The sequence below is a fragment of the Pan paniscus genome, chromosome 6 (genome assembly GCF_029289425.2).
Source record: "Pan paniscus chromosome 6, NHGRI_mPanPan1-v2.0_pri, whole genome shotgun sequence".
NCBI classification, from domain to species: Eukaryota; Metazoa; Chordata; class Mammalia; order Primates; family Hominidae; genus Pan; species Pan paniscus.
Window position 1 is genome coordinate 151,732,264 of NC_073255.2, and position 18,984 is coordinate 151,751,247.

At 39.7% G+C, this 18,984-nt stretch overlaps 1 protein-coding gene across 2 annotated transcripts in view; it reads left to right on the forward strand.

Moving 5' to 3' along the window:
- The first annotated feature begins 11,677 nt into the window (after window positions 1–11,677).
- The window catches only part of MDFIC (MyoD family inhibitor domain containing), a 97,520-nt gene continuing 90,213 nt past the window's right edge, over window positions 11,678–18,984 (forward strand). The window contains exons 1-2 of one of the 2 annotated variants that reach the window (XM_063606355.1): window positions 11,678–11,809; window positions 12,875–13,075. In XM_063606355.1, coding sequence (XP_063462425.1) covers window positions 12,982–13,075 — 94 coding nt within the window. In that variant the 5' untranslated portion in view covers window positions 11,678–11,809; window positions 12,875–12,981. Of the gene's footprint in view, window positions 11,810–12,453; window positions 12,584–12,874; window positions 13,076–18,984 lie in introns of those variants that run through there. The other variant, XM_055115329.2, reaches the window with a different exon arrangement.

Consider the following 18,984-nt stretch of genomic DNA (forward strand, 5'->3'; position numbering starts at 1 on the left):
TAATATATTAACTATATTAGTTAAGCTTTCATATTATCCATAATCCTGAAAGCAAGATTCTTTTAAGTAGAGGTTATCATTTTTTGGAAGAATTTTAAGAAATCAAAGAATGACGTTATGTTCACCAGAGACAAAAAGATGAATGTTGTTCATTTTGTCTCATTTAAATATGTGCTATTTTTCATATATCTGTTGCTTTGGGTCAAATGCCACTAAGGAAATATCTGAAACTGCTGATTGTTTTGCTATAATATTTCCGTTTACTCTTGGATTAAGGTTTAGGATTCTCTAATTAATCAAAAGTCTTCTCTTTCCCTGTTGCCCCATTGTCTATACTGAGTGGGGAGAGGGACTGGGAGAGGGATGTGGCTCCTTGATATAAAAACCATTGAGTCTTGGAAAGCATGACTTTAGCAAAGCTGAAGAAAGAAAGTGATTTATATTCCTTATGCTAAACTAAAAATCAGAATCACAATTTGAGTTAAAAATCCTTCCCGTCTCTACTAAAAATACAAAAAATTAGCCGGGCGTGGTGGTGTGCGCCTGTAGTCCCAGCTGCTCGGGAGGCTGAGGAAGGAGAATGGCGTGAACCCGGGAGGCGGAGCTTGCAGTGAGCCGAGATCGCGCCACTGCTCTCCAGCCTGGGTGACAGAGGGAGATTCCGTCTCAAAAAAAAAAAAAAAAAAAAAAAAAAAAATCTCCATAGCCTTGTTTTGAAGCCTTACTTTTGAAAATTACACTTAATTTTTTAAATGCCTTTACAAAAGTGATACTAAGAAAATTTCAGACCCTCTTCAAGGACTAATTTATCAGAAGGAAAAAATCTGGGTGGCTCTAAGAAGCTGCTTCTGTCTGGTGTTGAAAGCATCAGCTCCTTTGTATGAAAGAGACTTAGTGTCTGTAACACTGAGCAATCACAGACAATGTCCGTCAGTCAGTATCTAAGAGAAGAGTACTGTAGGTCTGAGTGCATACCAAATGAGATATTCTAGAGTCATTCCAACAATTGTAAATCGAATGGTTTCATTTTGTAATGGTTAGTTTCAACCTTACCTTTTTATAATCTTTGGCATTTATGTTTATGTTTTACATGGCTTATATATTTCTTTTGACATAGTTTAATAATTATATCTTTATAAGCACCACTCTCTTTCTTTTGTTTAAAAAATTATCTCTTACTCATTAGTGGGCTTTCAAAATACCAGCTTCTTGGTTACTGAGAGACCCAGAAGAGATTTGTCTGCTCTTCAGAAACTAAAAGATAAAAAAGAATATAGGATAAAAAGAGATGGACCAAGGGCCTCTAGCTGAGGTCACACTTTAACAACACTATGGAACCTATGAAGTGAAGCAACACTATTCTAATATTGGTGGTGCAGTTTATAATGTTAATGCAAGTGAGCCTTCTAAGAATACTGTTTTTTTTTTTTTTCTATCATGTGAATTTTTGCCAGCAACATGCAGCCAAGGGTATCTTGGACATACTTCAAATGGGTTTTTGTCTGATCACTTAAAGGGAAATTGCATGAACGGTCTCATTGTTAGGGAGTAAAGCCCTATAATAGAATACTGAGATGAACTAAAAACTTCTGGAATGTATAAATGCCCTATTTTGATACGCGTTTTAAGAAATACAACAGAGCAGCCATGAGATTTGTTCTCCGAATGTCTTGCTTCTGTCTTCTGTATCTTTGCACATGCTGCATTATTTTCCCTTCCTTTCCTTCTTTCCATGATTAACTCCTACTCAACCAGGGTGTCTTCTCCAAACCCATTTTACTTCTCAAATTCCTTTCTCTTCAGGTTGGGTTTCGTTCTGCCTCTTCCTTCCTTCCGCAGAACCTAACTCCTACCTCATAGTGTGAATCTTCCATGAAGATCTTTTTTAAGATGAAAATCTTATTTTAATCTTGTCTTTATATCTTAATCTTCTCTTTACTTGGCCCTTTCCCCTACTCTACTTTTAAGTTCTGTTACAGCAGGGACTTTGTCTCTTATTTATTTATTTATTTATTTATTTATTTATTTATTTTTGAGACAGAGTCTCATTCTTGCCCAGGTTGGAGTGCAGTGGTGCGATCTTGGCTCACTGCAACCTCTGCCTCCCAGGTTCAAGCGATTCTCCTGACTCTGCCTCTCGAGTAGCTGGGATTACAGGCACATGCCACCACACCTGGCTAATTTTTGTATTTTTAGTAGAGACGGGGTTTCACCATGTTGGCCAGGCTCATCTCAAACTCCCAACCCCAAGCGATCCATCCACCTCGGCCTCCCAAAGTGCTGGGATTACAGGCATGAGCTACAGCGCCCGGTCCTTTGTCTCTAATTCTATGTGCCTCCTACACACTCTCATAGCATTCCATCATTTTCATCACTAAACGCTATTTGTGCTTATATATTTGCATGTGTGATTACTTGATTAATGTCTATCTGCCTCATGACTAAACTTTATAGAGCCAGAACACATCAGCTTTCTTTCCCATTTTATTCCAGTGTTTGCAAAGCAATGAATCTCTGTTGTTGAACAAATGTATTGCTAGGACCTAACAGGAAGTCTGGTGTACAGCAAGCACTCAATATATATCTGATGAATAATTAGATGCGAATTTCAGTTAAAGTCCAAGCTTTTTAACTTATAGAGTGGAGATGACAATACATTTAATACCAGTTACACAGAGTTATCCCAATGATAAAATTGAGTGATGTGTGGTTAAAAAAAAGTGTACATTTTAAGGGACTCTGTATATGGGAGTGATTATAATGAATGCTAAGAGATGGACTGGAGCTGCAGAGGTATTGGGACAGACATATGTCATCCTCAAAAAAAGGTTTTTTTGATGAAAGAACTGAGTTCCTTCAGGAATTCAAGAGTAAGATTGCTTTTCTTCTTGATAGGGAAAGAACAGCAAAATTTGAATACTTAACGTTAGCACACTGAGCCTAAATCGTCTCAATTTCACTGTTCCTAAAGACAAGTTGTATTGGTTTCCTGTGGCCACTGTACCAAATTACCCCAAAATTTGTAGTTTAAAAGAACAAAATATTATTCTCCCAATCATAGAGACCAGAAGTCTGAAATTGAGGTGTTGAAAGGCCATCCTCCATCTGGAGGCCCTAGGGGAGAATCCACTCCATGACTCTTCTGATTTCTGATGGTGGGACAGCTTCTTCTGCTTGTGGCCATTTAACTCTAACCTCTGTGTCCATCTTTATATCACCTTCTCCTCTATGTCTGTCTTCTCCTCTGTGTGTTGCTTATAAGGATAGTTGCCATTGAAATTAGGGCCTACCTGGATAATCCAGGAGTATCTCTTCATCTCACAATATTTACCTTAATTACATCTGCAAAGACTCTTTACCCAAACAGGTAACATTCACGGGTTCTGAGTATTAGGACATGGACATATCTTTCAATGAGCCACCATTCAGCTCACTACAACAGTCTATACAGATTGAGTATCCCTTATTCAAAATGTTTGGGACCAAAAGGATTTTGAATTTTGGATTTTTTCAGATATTGGAATATTTGCATATACATCATGGATATCTTGGGGCTGGGACCTGAGTCTTAATATGAAATTCATTTATGTTTTATAAAGACCTCATACATGTAGCCTGAAGAGAATTTTATATAATAATTTTAATAATATATGTGACCTGTCACATGAGCTCAGGTGTGAAATTTTCCACTGTGGTGTTATGTCGGTTCTTTGGATTTTGGAGCATTTTGGATTTCAAATTTTTGGATTAGGGATGCTCAACCTGGGAGAGCTTAGGTAAAACAAACAAACAAACAAACAAAAACCTCACCTTTGTATAGATTTGCTGTTTCAACCAAAATTTTCCAGTGCTGCTGATCTTAAACACAGCCAAACTAAGTAGTCCCTTCTACCTAATTTTAGGTATTTTAGGGATATGTGTAAGGTACTCCTCCCCCAGTATATATCCCTACAACATCTTCATTTCTTCTGATAATTTTATTACATTGCCTGATAATCTAGCAATACAAATTCATGTAACACTTTTATGATGATGATGATTATTTTTGGCAGTGATGGTGGTAGCAGTAGTAGTAAAAGTTGTCATAATGATGGTCATAGTCATTATTTTGAAGCCCTAGAGCAGAGTTGAGTTAATCAGCACCTTGGTATATGGTACATTGTCTTCACTGGTCTGTGCAAGGCCTCCCTTTTTATGCCTATGTTTGTCTGCATGTATTTATTTGTTCTCCCTAATTCCCAGTCTCCATTCTCTTCTTTGTCTCCTCATAGGTTAGCATTCTCAGATGTTTATGTACATCCTTGTTTGTGTGTGTTCTTATAAAATGTGCTCTGTTTTCCCTGCACGTATTTTTAGTTATTAATTGGTTCTGAACAAAAATTACATTTTGCTTCTTACATGTTTCGCTAAGTATCATTTTTAGATCTATTTTGTTTCTACATGTGTTTATCATCTGCTCCTTCTAATAGCTACACAATACCCCATGCTCTTCGTCTACATAATCAACTTTCTGCTTTCCAAAGGATGGCTGCCTAGGTTGACTTCAACTCCCTGCTATACAAATAGTGTGGCAAGAAATAACCTGTCTATGTCTCCTTGTGGTCCTAAGTTCATTTTTGAGGGTCTGTGAAGATAGAGACGTAACTGTTGGGGGTAGAATTAAGAAGATCATGAGTTATTCATATACTTGTATTTAACATGTAAAATCAAATTTATTCCGTATAATGCTTGGCCCAGATTTGCACACTGTCTAAAGTTGAGAACCTATGGTAACAAGAAAAGAATATAGAGCTGCAAGTGCCGGGGTGACAGATGGGCTGTTCGAAGTAGGAGAGAGAAGAAGGATGGGAGGCGGAAGGATATTCAGGAAACCTTGACTTTTTCCCGGAGTTCATTATAGGTCCCATGCTTGGGTGAACAATATACAGTCATGCATAGCTTAATTGATGGGGGTATGTCCTGAGACATTTTCACTGGTTGATTTCATTGTTGTGTGAGCATCATAGAGTGTACTTCAACAAACCTAGATGATATAGCCTACTACACCCTTAGGTGGTATGGTATAGTCTACTGTTCCTAGGCTATAAACCTGTACAACAGGCCAGGCATGGTGGCTCACGCCTGTAATCCCAGCACTTTGGGAGGCTGAGGCAGGTGGATCAAGAGGTCAAGGGTTCAAGACCAGCCTGGCCAAGGTGGTGAAACCCCGTCTCTACTAAAAATACAAAAATTAGCTGGGCGTGGTGGCAGACATCTGTAATCTTCGCTACTTGGGAGGCTGAGGCAGGGAGTTGCTTGAATCTGGGAGGCAGAGGTTGCAGTGAGCCGAGATCATGCCACTGCACTCCAACCTGGGGGACTGAGCAAGACTCCATCAAAAAAAAAAAAAAAAAAAAAAGAAAAGAAAGAAAGAGAAAGAAAGAAACCTGTACAACATGCTACTCTACTGAGAACTGTGGGCTATTGTAACACAATGGTAAGTATCTGTATATCTAAACAACAAAAAAAGGTAGAGTAAAAATATGGCGTAAAAGATAAAAAAACGGTATGCCTGCATAAGGCAGCTCTGTTACAATCTTATGGGACCACTGTCATATATGCCATCCATTGTTGATTGAAACATTGTTATATTGCTCATGACTGTAGTTTTGTTGCAATCCTGCTTTTTAAATTTAGCATGTATTTCTTAATACAAAATTTGGAGAAATACGGGCACTGATTCAAATGTCACAGTTGATATTTTCTTTCTTTACCTGAGAATTTAAATGAGTTTAGGGGTTATAGTAACAAAAGAATCCTCATCTTCTACACCATTTTAAACATTTTTGTCATGATCATCATGCTAACATTATTTTCAACTGCAGTTTCAGGAGATCAGTCATTATTTTCAGGAGCTCCTTGTATTTAAAATTTTCCACAATTTTCATTCTCCTGGTATATCTAGGTTCAGTTTCTAAGTATGAAGCAAACGTCTACTTATTGTCTACTGCATATGTTATGGCCATTTTCATTTCTGTCTTCAGTCATGTTGCTTTTATCTGACAAGTACCACTGTATGCCTTAACATCTCCCTCCCTTCCTTTAAAACACAAGAAGGAAAGTACAGTGACAGCAAGGAGAGACCCTGAAGGCCAGTGCCCCAGGCCAGAGAAGTCAGCCAACTGAAAGGGACACTAACTGAGACCTCGGAGAGGACTAATTCAGCAACAAGAGATTTTATGCCTGGTTCTTTGGTTACCCATTCACAACAGAAAATCTTTGGAACTTCAAAATATAACAACAGGCATGATCTTACTTCGCCATCACTTAGAAATGATGGATTCATTTACATGCATTATCCAGATAGCTGGAGCAAGAAGCCTGGATGACAAGAAATTTAGGCTCCTAAGACTGGCTCTGTAATTAATCAACGAACTGACCTTTGCCAAGTCATTTAACTTCTCTGGGGCTTTCACATTTCTTTGTCTTTGTAAGTGTTATTTCCATCTGGAATTCCCTAACTTCTTTGACAGGCAAACTTACTCATCGACAATACTCAGTTTGGTATTATCTTCTTTCTGAAATGTACCCTGACTCTCCCCACCTACGCCTGAGCTGAGTTAGGTAAGTGCTACTTCCTTTTTGCTCCTGCAGTATGGTAAGTGTTTGTGACTGTTCTGCTGCTACATTGCTGCCTTCTTCTGCCTCTGGCCTTATAGACTATGAACTCCCAGAAGACTAAAACAGTATTTCTTCTATACTTGAAACTCTAGTGTCTGGCATGTGGTTTGACATGTAGTAAACGTTCAATATATGTTTGTTGAACCTAGTAAGTAAACTTTATGTCTTTGTATTTTTCTATATGTTAAATGAAGGAGTTGGGTAAGACTGGTGATTTTTAAACTTTTAAAAAGCGGAAGAACCAGTTGTTTCAGTTAAAATTTAAGAGAAGGACTAATACATTATGGAGAAAAGGAAGAAAGTGCTCTACTCTAAGAGCAGGGTTCCAGAAACCTGTGCACCTGACCTTCCCTGCACCTGATTGCACCTGACACAGTACTAGGAGGTGGAGGAATGCGATCCATACAGCTTGGCCTGGAATCGTGATTGCTAATTTCCCTTGCAGCTGTAAAATTGTCATTCTGTGGAATTTACTCTTTCAAGTAGCAACCTTTTTTTAAAGGAATTTTTGAACATGTTTGAAAGAGTTTTTTCTGGAATGTAAAAAGATTGACCTGACCCCCTAAAAACAGAATATAGCACTCACATAACTAACTGACTCTTTCCTTAATGACTCAGGCTCTCATTAGGAACATTGACTATTTCACGAAGCTGAATTCACAAAGGCGTTGTTACAACATGTTTATTTTCCTGTGTCTTCCTTGTCTGTCAGCCGTCATCTCTCCTGCTGTCAGTTTTTCTGACCTAATAGCTCCCTTAGCTAATCCCTTCCCCTCAATGTTCCTGCGCCCTAAGTTTTCTTCTTCTAAAACAATGTGAGCTGAAACAATAGAAAATAAAGTTTGATTAGAGGTGTGTATTCACAAAAGAACAAGTAGGATTTGAGAAGGATTATGTTTTTTGTGTTGGCAGTTTCTGAACATCATGAAGGTTATTTTAGGTATTTAGTATGTTGCTGTTATTTCCTGGTTTCTAGGTCATTGGGTTTGGGGATTGCCAAAGTGCTGCTTCTAACGTAAATTAGGTAAATATATTTTCCAGAAAAACTATCCTTGATATAATCTGGGAATGACTCCTTAAAGGATTCAAAGCATTTAAAAAGTTTTTTTTCTAAACAAAGAAACAAAGTATTTGAATGTGAACCTTTAATGTATGTTTACTTATAAATCATACCCAAGTACTTTTGTAAGAATGTGCAATACACTGTATAAAAACATACTCAAAAGTAGAAATTAAAAATTATAACATAAAAACATATATAAATGCTCACTCTGATATTTTCTGCCCACATTTCAGTAGATTGTCTTATGCATCCCTTGGAATGCCCTTACAATTACACACCCCAGTTGTAGACCTCTGGTTTAGATATCTGTGTAAGGGGATTAATTTTGACTTTACTAGGCAAATAAGCCTCTGCCCAAGTGAAAACTAATTTAGCTGCTTTTCAAGACATCAAATCAAATTTCTTTATCTCCAGAGCCTAATATGTGGCCTAGCATATAGTAGATGCACAATAAATGTTTGATGAATGTTTAATGAATGAATGATGAAGATTAAGTAGTCCATAAGGATGCTTTATAAACTCTTTTAATTAGTTCTTTATTTTATTTGCTTAGCTCATGTCAGACCTCTTTCACAATGTGTTCACATATTATTATATCATCATTAGTGTACACATCACTAGGCAGGAATGGTTGTAAGGCACACAAGAATTTCAAAGGCAAGGGGCTTTGATCCGGGGCTAGGGCATTGAGTTCCACCGGCAGGCTGATACCCCTGGAGAATTTCCACCCACGCAGATTAAGATAGCTTAAGACATGGCAAAATCTAGCTTAATAAAGACAACCCAGGGGGATCTGGGGTAGCAAGTGGGACACTGACAGTAGTAGTACTTAAACAGTAGTGGTTCTCCAAGCCAAGCTGATAATGGTATTATGTCACTGGGAAGGATGTGGAGAAAAGGAGAGAGGCCAGTAAGGATACATGTGGATTGAGTTCCAAGGCACAGCTGCGTCTCAGGGCTTCTGCTTTTACTCTGCACACTTGCCTTGGACATTCTTATAACCTGCTAGTCAGCAAAGTACCATGTATATGCTTATAATCCAGTCCCATGTCCAGCAGCCTATGCAGGACAGTTCCAATTAGTTGTCTCACACATGCTGCATCATTTGCATGATTAGCTCAGCAGCTTTCCCCAAAACTGGCCTCTCCTGAATGTTTTCATCTCTGTAGGTCATACCACTACCATCAACCTAGATGCAGAAAGCTGGCAGTTGCTCTCGATTCCTCTAGCTTCCTCATCCTTTATCCCTATCTACTTGGCTTCATTCTTTCTGCCAGCCATCAGCCCTGGCCTCCAAATTGGACTCCCTAGATCCACTCTCAGTCCTCCAAACAATTTTACGCATAATACCAGAGTGGCTTTTATAAACAGTAATTTAGAAAATATGTTTCCCCCTGCTATAGTCTGAATGTTTGTAGTCCCCCAACATTCATATGTTGAATCTTAATCACCAAGGTGATGGTATTAAAAGGTAGGGCCTTGGGAAACACTTGTGTGTCTTTTTTTTTTTTTTAAGAGACAGGGTCTTGCTCTGTTGCCGAAGCTGGAGTGCAGTGGCCCACAGAGCTCACAGTAACCTCCAACTCTTGGGATTAAGTGATCCTCCTGCTTCAGCCTCTAGAGTGGCTGGCTACAGGAGTATGCCACTATGCCCTGCTAATTTTTTAAAAACAATTTTGTAGAGATGGTGTCTTTCTATGTTGCCCAGGCTGGTCCTAGAGTGCTGGCCTCAAAAGATCTCCCTGCCTCAGTGTGAGCCACCACACCTGGCCTCCTGTGTCTTTTTGTAAGGACATTAATTCCATTCATGAGGGCTCCACTCTTATGACCTAACTACCTCCCAAAGGCCCCACTTACTAACACCATGACATTAGGGGCTAAGATTTTAGCATATGAATTTTGGGGAGACACAAACTTTCAGTTCGTGACACTGAGTGAAAGAATGAGAGATGAACGTACTGGAGTGCTTGTCAGTAAACAAATGAAGCAATCAGAACAAGCAAGTGCAGCCAGGGATGTGGGAAATGGGAGGCGTGAGGGACACTCAGGAGCCCACACTTAACTCCTGGCATATCAGACACCAGGTTAATGGCATTAAGACCACTTCTAGGTCCTCCAGAAGGAAGACCTGAGTTACCTAGGGATGCAGGATAGCCTAGAAGAGAGACAGACCTGAGTTCTAATCCTGAAGGTACAATCCTGGCAATTTACTTATAGGGCCGATGGAAGAATTCATTGAGATAATTTGCGTCAGGTGCATGGCATGACAACCTGGTATTTTGATATGACCCTTTTGATACAGTCATTATGCCATGCTCAGCTTTACCCATCAAGATGCTTCCGTGTATAATAGTAATAATAGTTGATACTTTTGAACACCTTTTCCCTTGAGAGTCTTCCAAATTCTATAGGAAAACTACCTTACTTAGTGCTCAAAAAGAAACTCTATGAAGAATTTCATTCTCATATTATGAGGCAACCAAGGTATAGAGTGGGTGACTAACTGTCCAAAGTCACACAGCTGAATGAGGTACAGTATTTGACAACCTTGGTGATGCTACCCTACAGCTTCTCGTTTGCTCCTAATGTTATTTTAATTTTATGTCTTCTCCATTAAAGAGAAAGATTTTAAAATTTAATTTAAGGAATATCTATGGAATCACCCACCACGTGTGCAATATTAAGGACTGTGTGAAATTAAATGAACAAATACTTATCATTGATTATGACTTTCTAGAAGAAAGCTGTAACTTCTTTATATTATTGGACTTTAACATCTTTGTGAGAGAATTTTAAAAATAGGGCAAGGAATGATACAGGGATAAAACAGAATTTTCCAGAGCAGGTAAACAACTCCTTTGAGTGCAGATGATGCTGCAGTGAACTCTGAGACGTCCTAAATGTTTGTTCTCTAGTGGTGATGAAGTCATCTTCAGAACTGATCTGCTTCCATCAGACAAATTCCAAACAGTGCAGGCTCCTAGATAAGTTTTCAAGAGAGGTAATGCACTTGATTTCATACCATTTCTGAAATCTCCAAATGAAAAAAAAAATGTTAGTTATGTGTAATGGGGCAAAATGTCATTTGTCTTTTTGGGGAGAATGGTCTGAATGACTGTCATCAGCAACTTTGAAGGCTGTTTTTTTTTTTTTTTTTTTAAATGGAGTCTTGCTCTTGTTGCCCAGGCTGGAGTGCAATGGCACAAATTCTTCTCACTGCAACTTTTGCCTCCTGGGTTCAAGCGATTCTCCTGCTTCAGCCTCCCAGTAGCTAGAATTACTGGCGCCCGCCACAATGCTCAGCTAATATTTGTATTTTTAGTAGAGATTGGGTTTCACCATGTTGGCCAGGCTGGTCTCGAACTCTTGACCTCAGGTGATCCACCTGCCTCGGCCTCCCAAAGTGCTGGGACTACAGGCGTCAGGCGTGAGCCACCGCTCCCGGCCGAAGGCTGGCTTTTTTACCATCATTGAAATCAAGTTAGAATGCACTGTCTCTTCATAGGTAACAAGTAAATCTTTGTAATCAATTGGAATAAATTCCAATGAGCTTTTTGAAAAAATGAAATTTCTGGGATATTATTAATGATGCACATAGAAAGACAGTGAATCCAATGTACATTTTCTTCAGTTTTGATAACGTTACTGTGATTCCTCGCTTGTCCAAAAGAATCGAAGAATGAGTTCGTTCTAGCTTTCTACAAATGAATTCTGCATTTCACTCAAAATGAAATAAAAGAGCAAAAGTTATCTGAGTATACCATTAAAGTACTATATATCTGTAAATTACTTTACACTTGCTATCCTCGGCTCATCAGATTAAGCTACAATCAGAATGTCTCATTTATAAACGGAAAGTTGATCAGCTTTTTACTTCCGACCACAAGTTTATCTCCCCTCAGATACCACTGATCCAGTGAGGCATTTAGCTTGCCATAGGCCAGGCTGGGGCCAGTACCACGGCATCCGCAAGGGTGCCAACCTTGTTTGTCTGGATGCCTCCAGCAGATTCGCGCAAACTGCAACTGGTTTTACCTGATCAGGAATACTGTTTGACCGAAGGGTAATTTAGGAGCCAGAGATGAAGTGAGTAAACGTTCAACCGAGGGGTCAAGGTTTCAAACGCACACGTTCTCTATCCCACCAGGAAAGTTCGATACTGTAACAGTGTTTTCGTTTTTCCTTGTCCACCCTAAAGGTTTTCCTCAGGGTATTCCCAAAGCCTCCGTCGGTCTGGGGGCAGGAGTAGGGAGAAGGGATGAGGTGACTTTTTGGGCGGGGTGGGGGGACGTCTGGGCAGCCAGGGACCTGCCCATTCACTCCCCTTTCCCAGCCCCGGGAGGGCGCAGCGCCCGGGTGGGGAGCCCGAGCCAGCCCAGGCCGGCTCTGGCCTCCTGACCCAGACAGCGCAGGGCGCGAGGGATCGCGCGGCCGAGCCCGGGTCGCGCCGCTCCCAGCATCGGGGCCGCTAGCCAAGAGTTCGAGGCCTTCCCGATCCGGATGTGATGAAAAAGAGCAACAGAGGGAGAAGTGTTTCAGGATTGTAGGAGTGGAAGGGGGGAAAGAGAGGCAGAGAGGGGGAAGGCCCCCTCGCAGGGGAGCCGGCTGGAGTGAGCTGGCTGGAAAGAGGGGGCGGAGTGCGCGGAGTCAGACCCGCCACCGCTGCCGCAGTTGCCGCCACTGCGGCGTCTGGGCTGAGCCGGAGGGAGGCGGGAGGACGCGCAGGGGCGGCCGCCGCCGTCGTCAGGCCACCGGGGCGAAAATGCGGCCGCTGCCGGAGGCTCGCTAACTTTCCGGGGCGGAAGAGGAGGAGGAGGAGGAGGAGGAAGGGGCTTGGAGCGACTAGGGGGGGATGCGGAGGTAGGTGGTGGTCTCCGGGCGGGGAAGAGGAGGGGTTTGATCCCCATCCCCGGGGTTCTCCCAAACCCGATCTCTCTTTCCAGCCCCTCCCCGCTGGGTCCACCTCGGACCCCCGGGACCCCGCCGCTGTCAACTTGCGCTGTAACAGTTTTCCTCGCAAGTTTCAAATCAAAACTTCCCCGGGGTGGAGTTTGAGGGAGGGAAGTGGAGGGGGAGGGAACGTCCCGCAGGGGTGGTGTGCTCTTCTCTAAAAACATTTTTTTTTAAAAATTTTGTATATTTTTCCGCCAGAAGCAGTCAGTTCCCTGCACCCAGCACCTCACAGCCCTTCCTCCGTGCGCCCTGCCGGGCGGCGAGCTAGGCGGCAGCGGCGCGGCGCGGGCTCGGCGGAGCGGCCCATGTCCGGCGCGGGCGAAGCCCTCGCTCCCGGGCCCGTGGGGCCGCAGCGCGTGGCCGAGGCGGGCGGCGGCCAGCTGGGCTCCACAGCCCAGGGTGAGTGCGCGCTTGCAAGTGGCAAGCTTCTTTGTCATTGTTGCATTTTTCAGTTTGCTCACAAGTGTACAGATAGGGGTGGGGGGAGTGCTGTGAGGAGGGGCTCCCACTCGTAGTTGAGAACTTTTGCACAGTTCGCGTTACTGAGGCAAGTTCTTCAGGATCCTTGCCCTAGATCAACAACCGGGTAAGAGGGCGGGAACCGTTGGTCCCTCCACTCCCCCTTCCTTTGGTTGCGAAGAAACAGGATGACAGGATTGCTTCTTTCTTAAGCATATGCATGTTTGGGCCTAAGACTCAATGTGTAGGTTCTGAAGCGCTTCTCCTCTAGGTCTCTTCAGCAGATCCAGGACTGCCGCAGCTCTCTGAACAAGCATGCACTTACTCCATTTCATCTTTCTGTTTCTTGTTGGCTCCTCTACCACCCAGTTGATAATTCAGGTTTCTGTGACCAGTAGCTTTGGAATGGCTTATGCTTGTTTTCAATAACTGGTTTGTTTTGAAATAAATAAACAAGGTTTATAAGAAACACTTTCCAAGAATGAATTTGCTTCTTTGTGTTCTTCCAAAGTGTAAACACACACAGCCTATAAAATACTCTTGTGTCTGGGAAACTTCCATAACAAGCTTCTAAACGAGTTGAACCTTTCTTCTCTTGAAGGCAATATACTTTAGGTTTCCATTGGTGACAGAGAGGAAGGTTCTTAAACTTCTAATGCATTTTACTCTAAGGATGGTTTTGAGCTAAAGAATTCTGTCACTGATATATCAGAACTAAGTAATTTTTCCAGTGCTCAAAAACCTAGCATATACTCCTGATTTTAGGCATAAACTGATAGCTTTATTTCCCACTTGTACTAATGTAGTGAATCTTAGGGATTTTTTTTAAGGCAGCAAAAATTGGGGAAGGAGTTAACTTTCAAGCTACAATAGGTAAAAGCAGAAAACATCTGTGGTTAAATTAAAATGTTCTGGCACCCAGGGCTGTTAAACTGAATTACATTTATCATTATTTTTTGCCTCTAAATGAGTGACTCAGCTTTCTAAACAGAAAATAAAAATGATTAACTGCAGAAAATCAGAGAACTAGAATGATAAACATATGTTTTCTGAGAAGCAGCCCGTGTTCTCCACCTTGTATTGTCAGCACAATCATTTTCCTGTCATTAGGCATGCCCTTAGTAGTCATATCGACTCATTGATGGGCTGTTTATGCTCACACTTGAGCTGCTAATCACAATTGTTAAACCAGGCTTATGTCAAAAATCAACATCAAACACCCAAGGAAAATAATTTGACCTGGAAATAGCTAATATCTACAATATCCAACTTTAATAGTTTGCATTTCTAAAATCATCTGGGAGAATGTGCAGTGGTACTTAATGTACCTGTGCATTAGGATGCTGGATGGTGTCATGTGATCTGAACTTAAGAACCCGAAAATCTAGAGTGGCCTGAAGTAGCACATTTGTTGGGTACAACACACGTTATCAGTGTAGAAACTCTTGGGTTATATTTTACCTGAAAATTGCCTTAGCTTTAGCAACATAGTTATACATTTTTATTATTATTAGTTTAACTTTGATCCAAAATTTTCTTTAAATAGGGATCAGTTTAATTTAAATATAAAGTTGATTTTTAAAAAGAGAGTCTGTAGAATCTTGTTAAAATATGATGTCTTAAACAGGCAGATGTCATAAGGTGTATTTAAAGAAAGAAATTCTTGGAGCAAATGGTTAGAGGAAAGCTTCAAGGGAAGCTTGGTTAGGTTGGTTTTATTGATAAAGACATTTGTGAAGAAGCTTTGCTCGAAGGCCACTCTACTCTTAAGCCTTTTCTCAAGTTCTTTTATCCTCTTGCTTCTGTCCTTGGATTCTTTATCATCCTTTCTGAAGAATAGCTTAATAATTCTACGGTAGGATATGGCTGCTTAGTTAACAGAAACCTAATTTTTAAATTCTTTATATTAAAGTCAGTAAGAAAAGTGGAATTTTAAATACAAATTAACAGAAAAAAATATTATTTCAGGAACATGAAGGATATGATCAAGTCTACCCCTGCAAAGTTAAATATATATATATATAGGTAAATAATGACATTACAAGCTCTACATTTATTACTGTACTATATTGTGATGAGCTATCCATACTGTTAACCAAAGGCATGGAACATTACAGTTGAAAGTAATTTTGGGGATTCTCTAATCTGAACTCCACATCAAGTCTAAAATTCAATTCTACATCCTTTTAGGTGTTTTGTTAAAAACCTGTAGTGAAGCCCATTCTAGTATTAGCATTAAGAATTAGAAAGGTTGTCCATATTAAGAGCATACTCTTCCTCCTTAAAGTTTCTACCTTTTTGTTGTGGTTCTGCAAGGCTTTCTATTGTTTTGAAAGCATTAAAAAGCATTACAAATCTTTCCCATGTGTTTTGAAAATAGTTACAGAGCAGGGACATAAGCTTACATGCTCCAGGCTGTAAGAGGGAACCAGGATAGGTGTCAGACAGTATGGAGCAATGGGGATTTTGGGGAACTGGAGAGCTCATGGGCCAGGAAACAACATTCCTCAGTTTTAGCTAATTGTTGCCATGTGGGTTAGTATCTTCAGATATTTCAAGTGATACTGGAAATCCAGATTTTTATGTATCATCTCTCCATTTTTAAGAGTTTGCAACTAATTAAACACAAATTTTGTGCAGGCCAAACAAAACAACCACAACTGTAGGCTGGATATGGCCTCTGAGCAGCTAATTTGTGATCTCTCATACAGAAAATAGAAAGTAAACATGTAATTTAAAGCTATATTCTTATTTGTTACTACCTTGTGAAATATTGATTTACTTTCTCATGCAAAGTACTTGTATACATGTCTTGATAGGTGAAAAGCCATTTCAGTTATACTTTATTTTAAGAGATAATGGATCTTGTTTGTGTGGTCCCTGTAATTGCCATTTGTCCTGGTTTGATTAAACATTTTAAAATTTGTGTTATGGAACCACATTGAAAATGTATGTATTTGCCTTTTGGTGCAATAGTTACTAGAACTCCTATAATCCAAAGAGCCTTTGAATTAAGTGCTTCTTTCATAAGTTTGGGATTTGTAACTAGAGGGGTCTTTAGAAATAATTTAATCCAACCTGCTCATTTTTTAGATAAGGGAAAGGATGTCCAAAGAATTTAAGTGACTCGCCCAAGGTCTCATACACAGTCAGTAGCAAGAAATCAGGGTAGAAGCACAAATTATAACATAAATTGTATGTCATTGTGATAAATGCAGTTGAAATAGAGAATCAGTTCAACTTTTTTATAGGGCTGGATGCATTGACAATAGGCTTGGGATATTGTGAATCACTTGAGCTTGTTCCCATCCCTGTATCTTTCCCCCAACCCCCCAAGACATTGCATTTGTCAAGACGTAGATCGTTGGACTCTGAGTGCTAGAATATACTTTAATGTGATAATGTGTGATTTAATGCACTCTTCTCTCTTGGGAGAGTCCTCTGAGACTATTAGGCGGACTTTTCTTAGCAGGATGCAAAATGCCAGTGAAGTTAATTAAAAATAATCTAAAATAGAAGCTGGGGAGAAAATCAAGTTGAAATTACATAAGAAGAGCTTTGATTTAGAAGCTTAGCTGAGTTGTCAGTAGTTTATAGAGGCTAATCAGATTTTCTTTTTGGGAAGCCAGTTTATTTCAATGTATATAATGTATACTTGTACATATCTGTATTCTTCTATTTTTATCATATTATTTTATCCTTTTGATTAAGGATGGCATTTCACAAAATGTGTCATCTTTGAACAGCTTCTAATCCTGGTTCTCTACTGGGGACAATTTTGCTCTTCAGGACACATTTGGCAATATCTACAGGCATGTTTGGTGGTCGTAATGGGGGTGCTACTAGCATCTAGTGAGTGGAGATCAGGGACACTCCTGAACATTCTGTAATGCATAGGATAGGACAACCTTTACAAGAAAGAATCACCAGTAATGTTGAGATTGAGAAACTCTGCTATCCTTGAGGCAACTGACGTTTTTGGTTTCATCCCAGACTTATAGAATTAGGATCTCTGGATGTAAGAGCCAAGAATCTGCATTTTAATCAAGCTCCAGGTGCTCCTTAACTCTAGTTAAGAATCATTGTTTTATGGGCTTTAATCTCTAAAAAGGATATGTTATAGTGATAGACTTTTAAAAACAGTCCTTTTTTTTTTTTGGAGGGAAAGACTTCAGAAAGCTTTTTAAAAGTTCACCTTTTCAAATTCCAAAATTTAAATTGTTATCACTCCATGTAAACTCTCTAATAATCCTCTCTAAGATTTTTTGTCATACGCTTCAATTCATCCTCAAAATACTGCTGCATAGTCATCCTCAAAAAAGCTTATTTATTTTCATAATTATATGCACTATAATACAAATATATTTTTAACAATATAAAAGAAATGCAAAAGTAAAAATTAATAAGGATGAGAGACTAAATAAATAGAATTTTAATACTTTATTTCACTATCTCAGTAGATATTCTTGCTACCCTACACTTTGGAGACTCCAACATATGGCAAAACAAGGAAAGAAATCTCCAGTTTTCACATGAGTTGTGTTCCATTGTAAATTGGACTTTTAGAGCCTGGATTCTACTTTCTCATAGAAATAGAGGGATAAATTATATTTAGTTCCCTAATAAATGTCAAAAGATTGTTAGAATTAAGTTTTATTAAATTTTGTGTGCTTTTAATGATAACTCACAGAAAACATACTATTATAAAACTGGCAGCAAATACAAATAACCAAGAATAAAATTAAACTGAATAGAAATTGGTTTAAAACACTTTTTGAATACAGATGCTTGAGGAAGTACAAGCTAAATTAGAAAAATATAGAAGGGCATGTAGATTTGAAAGAGGATTTGGGAACATTTTGAATTTAGAAAATGAATCTTAGAACTTATACTTCTAACTTTTTATGTCTAAAGGAACTAATGTACATTTTATGATTTTAGTTATACAAGTGGAGGGCTTATCAGCTGGGCATATTCATTTTCCCTTTGTTAAGAAAAAGAACCAAATGAGTAAGAGAAGAATGTAACTGGGAAAAAACTAAAAACAGAGGAAGGAAGTGGTTAAAGAAGATATATCTGTAAATTTAAGAAAGCATTTGGAGAGGTTGAACTGTTTAAGAACTGTGAAAAAAAAAGTTCTAAGGAATAGCATGGTACATGCTGAGCCTGTGGCTGGCATGTTAAGGAAATCAGTGCCATAGTAGAGGCACAAAGAAAGTGTGATGGCAGAACATGGGCGAGAGAAAATATCTCTAGTAGGGGATTTGGAAAAGCCTCAAGAAAAGTTTTGATTTGAGTTGGACCAGGAAGCATAGCATGGTTGTAGGACTCAGTTCTGTGGAGATAATGGTAGAAAACAAGGCTTGGGGGAGATGATTACAGAATATTGGGTACTTCACCAAGACCATTGTTGGGGCTGTATGAAGGATCGGAGAACAAGATAGCCTAAAGTCAGTTTCAGGAGGGCCCTGATTCTCTTGCTGAGGAGCTTGCATATCTCTTCTGTAGGAGTTGGTGACCACTGAAGTCTCTTAAGAAGAAAAGGACAAGAACCACTTGTGTTTTTAGGAAAACTGTTCTGGTGACAGTTCATAGAATGGTTTTGGAGGAAGAAGCAAGAGTGGAGGCAGTGATTATAATAGGCTGACAAAAGATTAGAGGACTTAGGGCAGCACCAGTAGGAGTAAAATTGAGGAAATTGATTTAAAAACAATAGCAAAAATAGGATAGAGCTTTACTCAGCTGTGAGAACCCCTGAGGGAATAGATTTTTACTTATTCATCTTTGAAACTCCTGAGACCAAGCACAGTGTCCACATTTTGATGAATTGATATGGTTGGGTAAAAAAT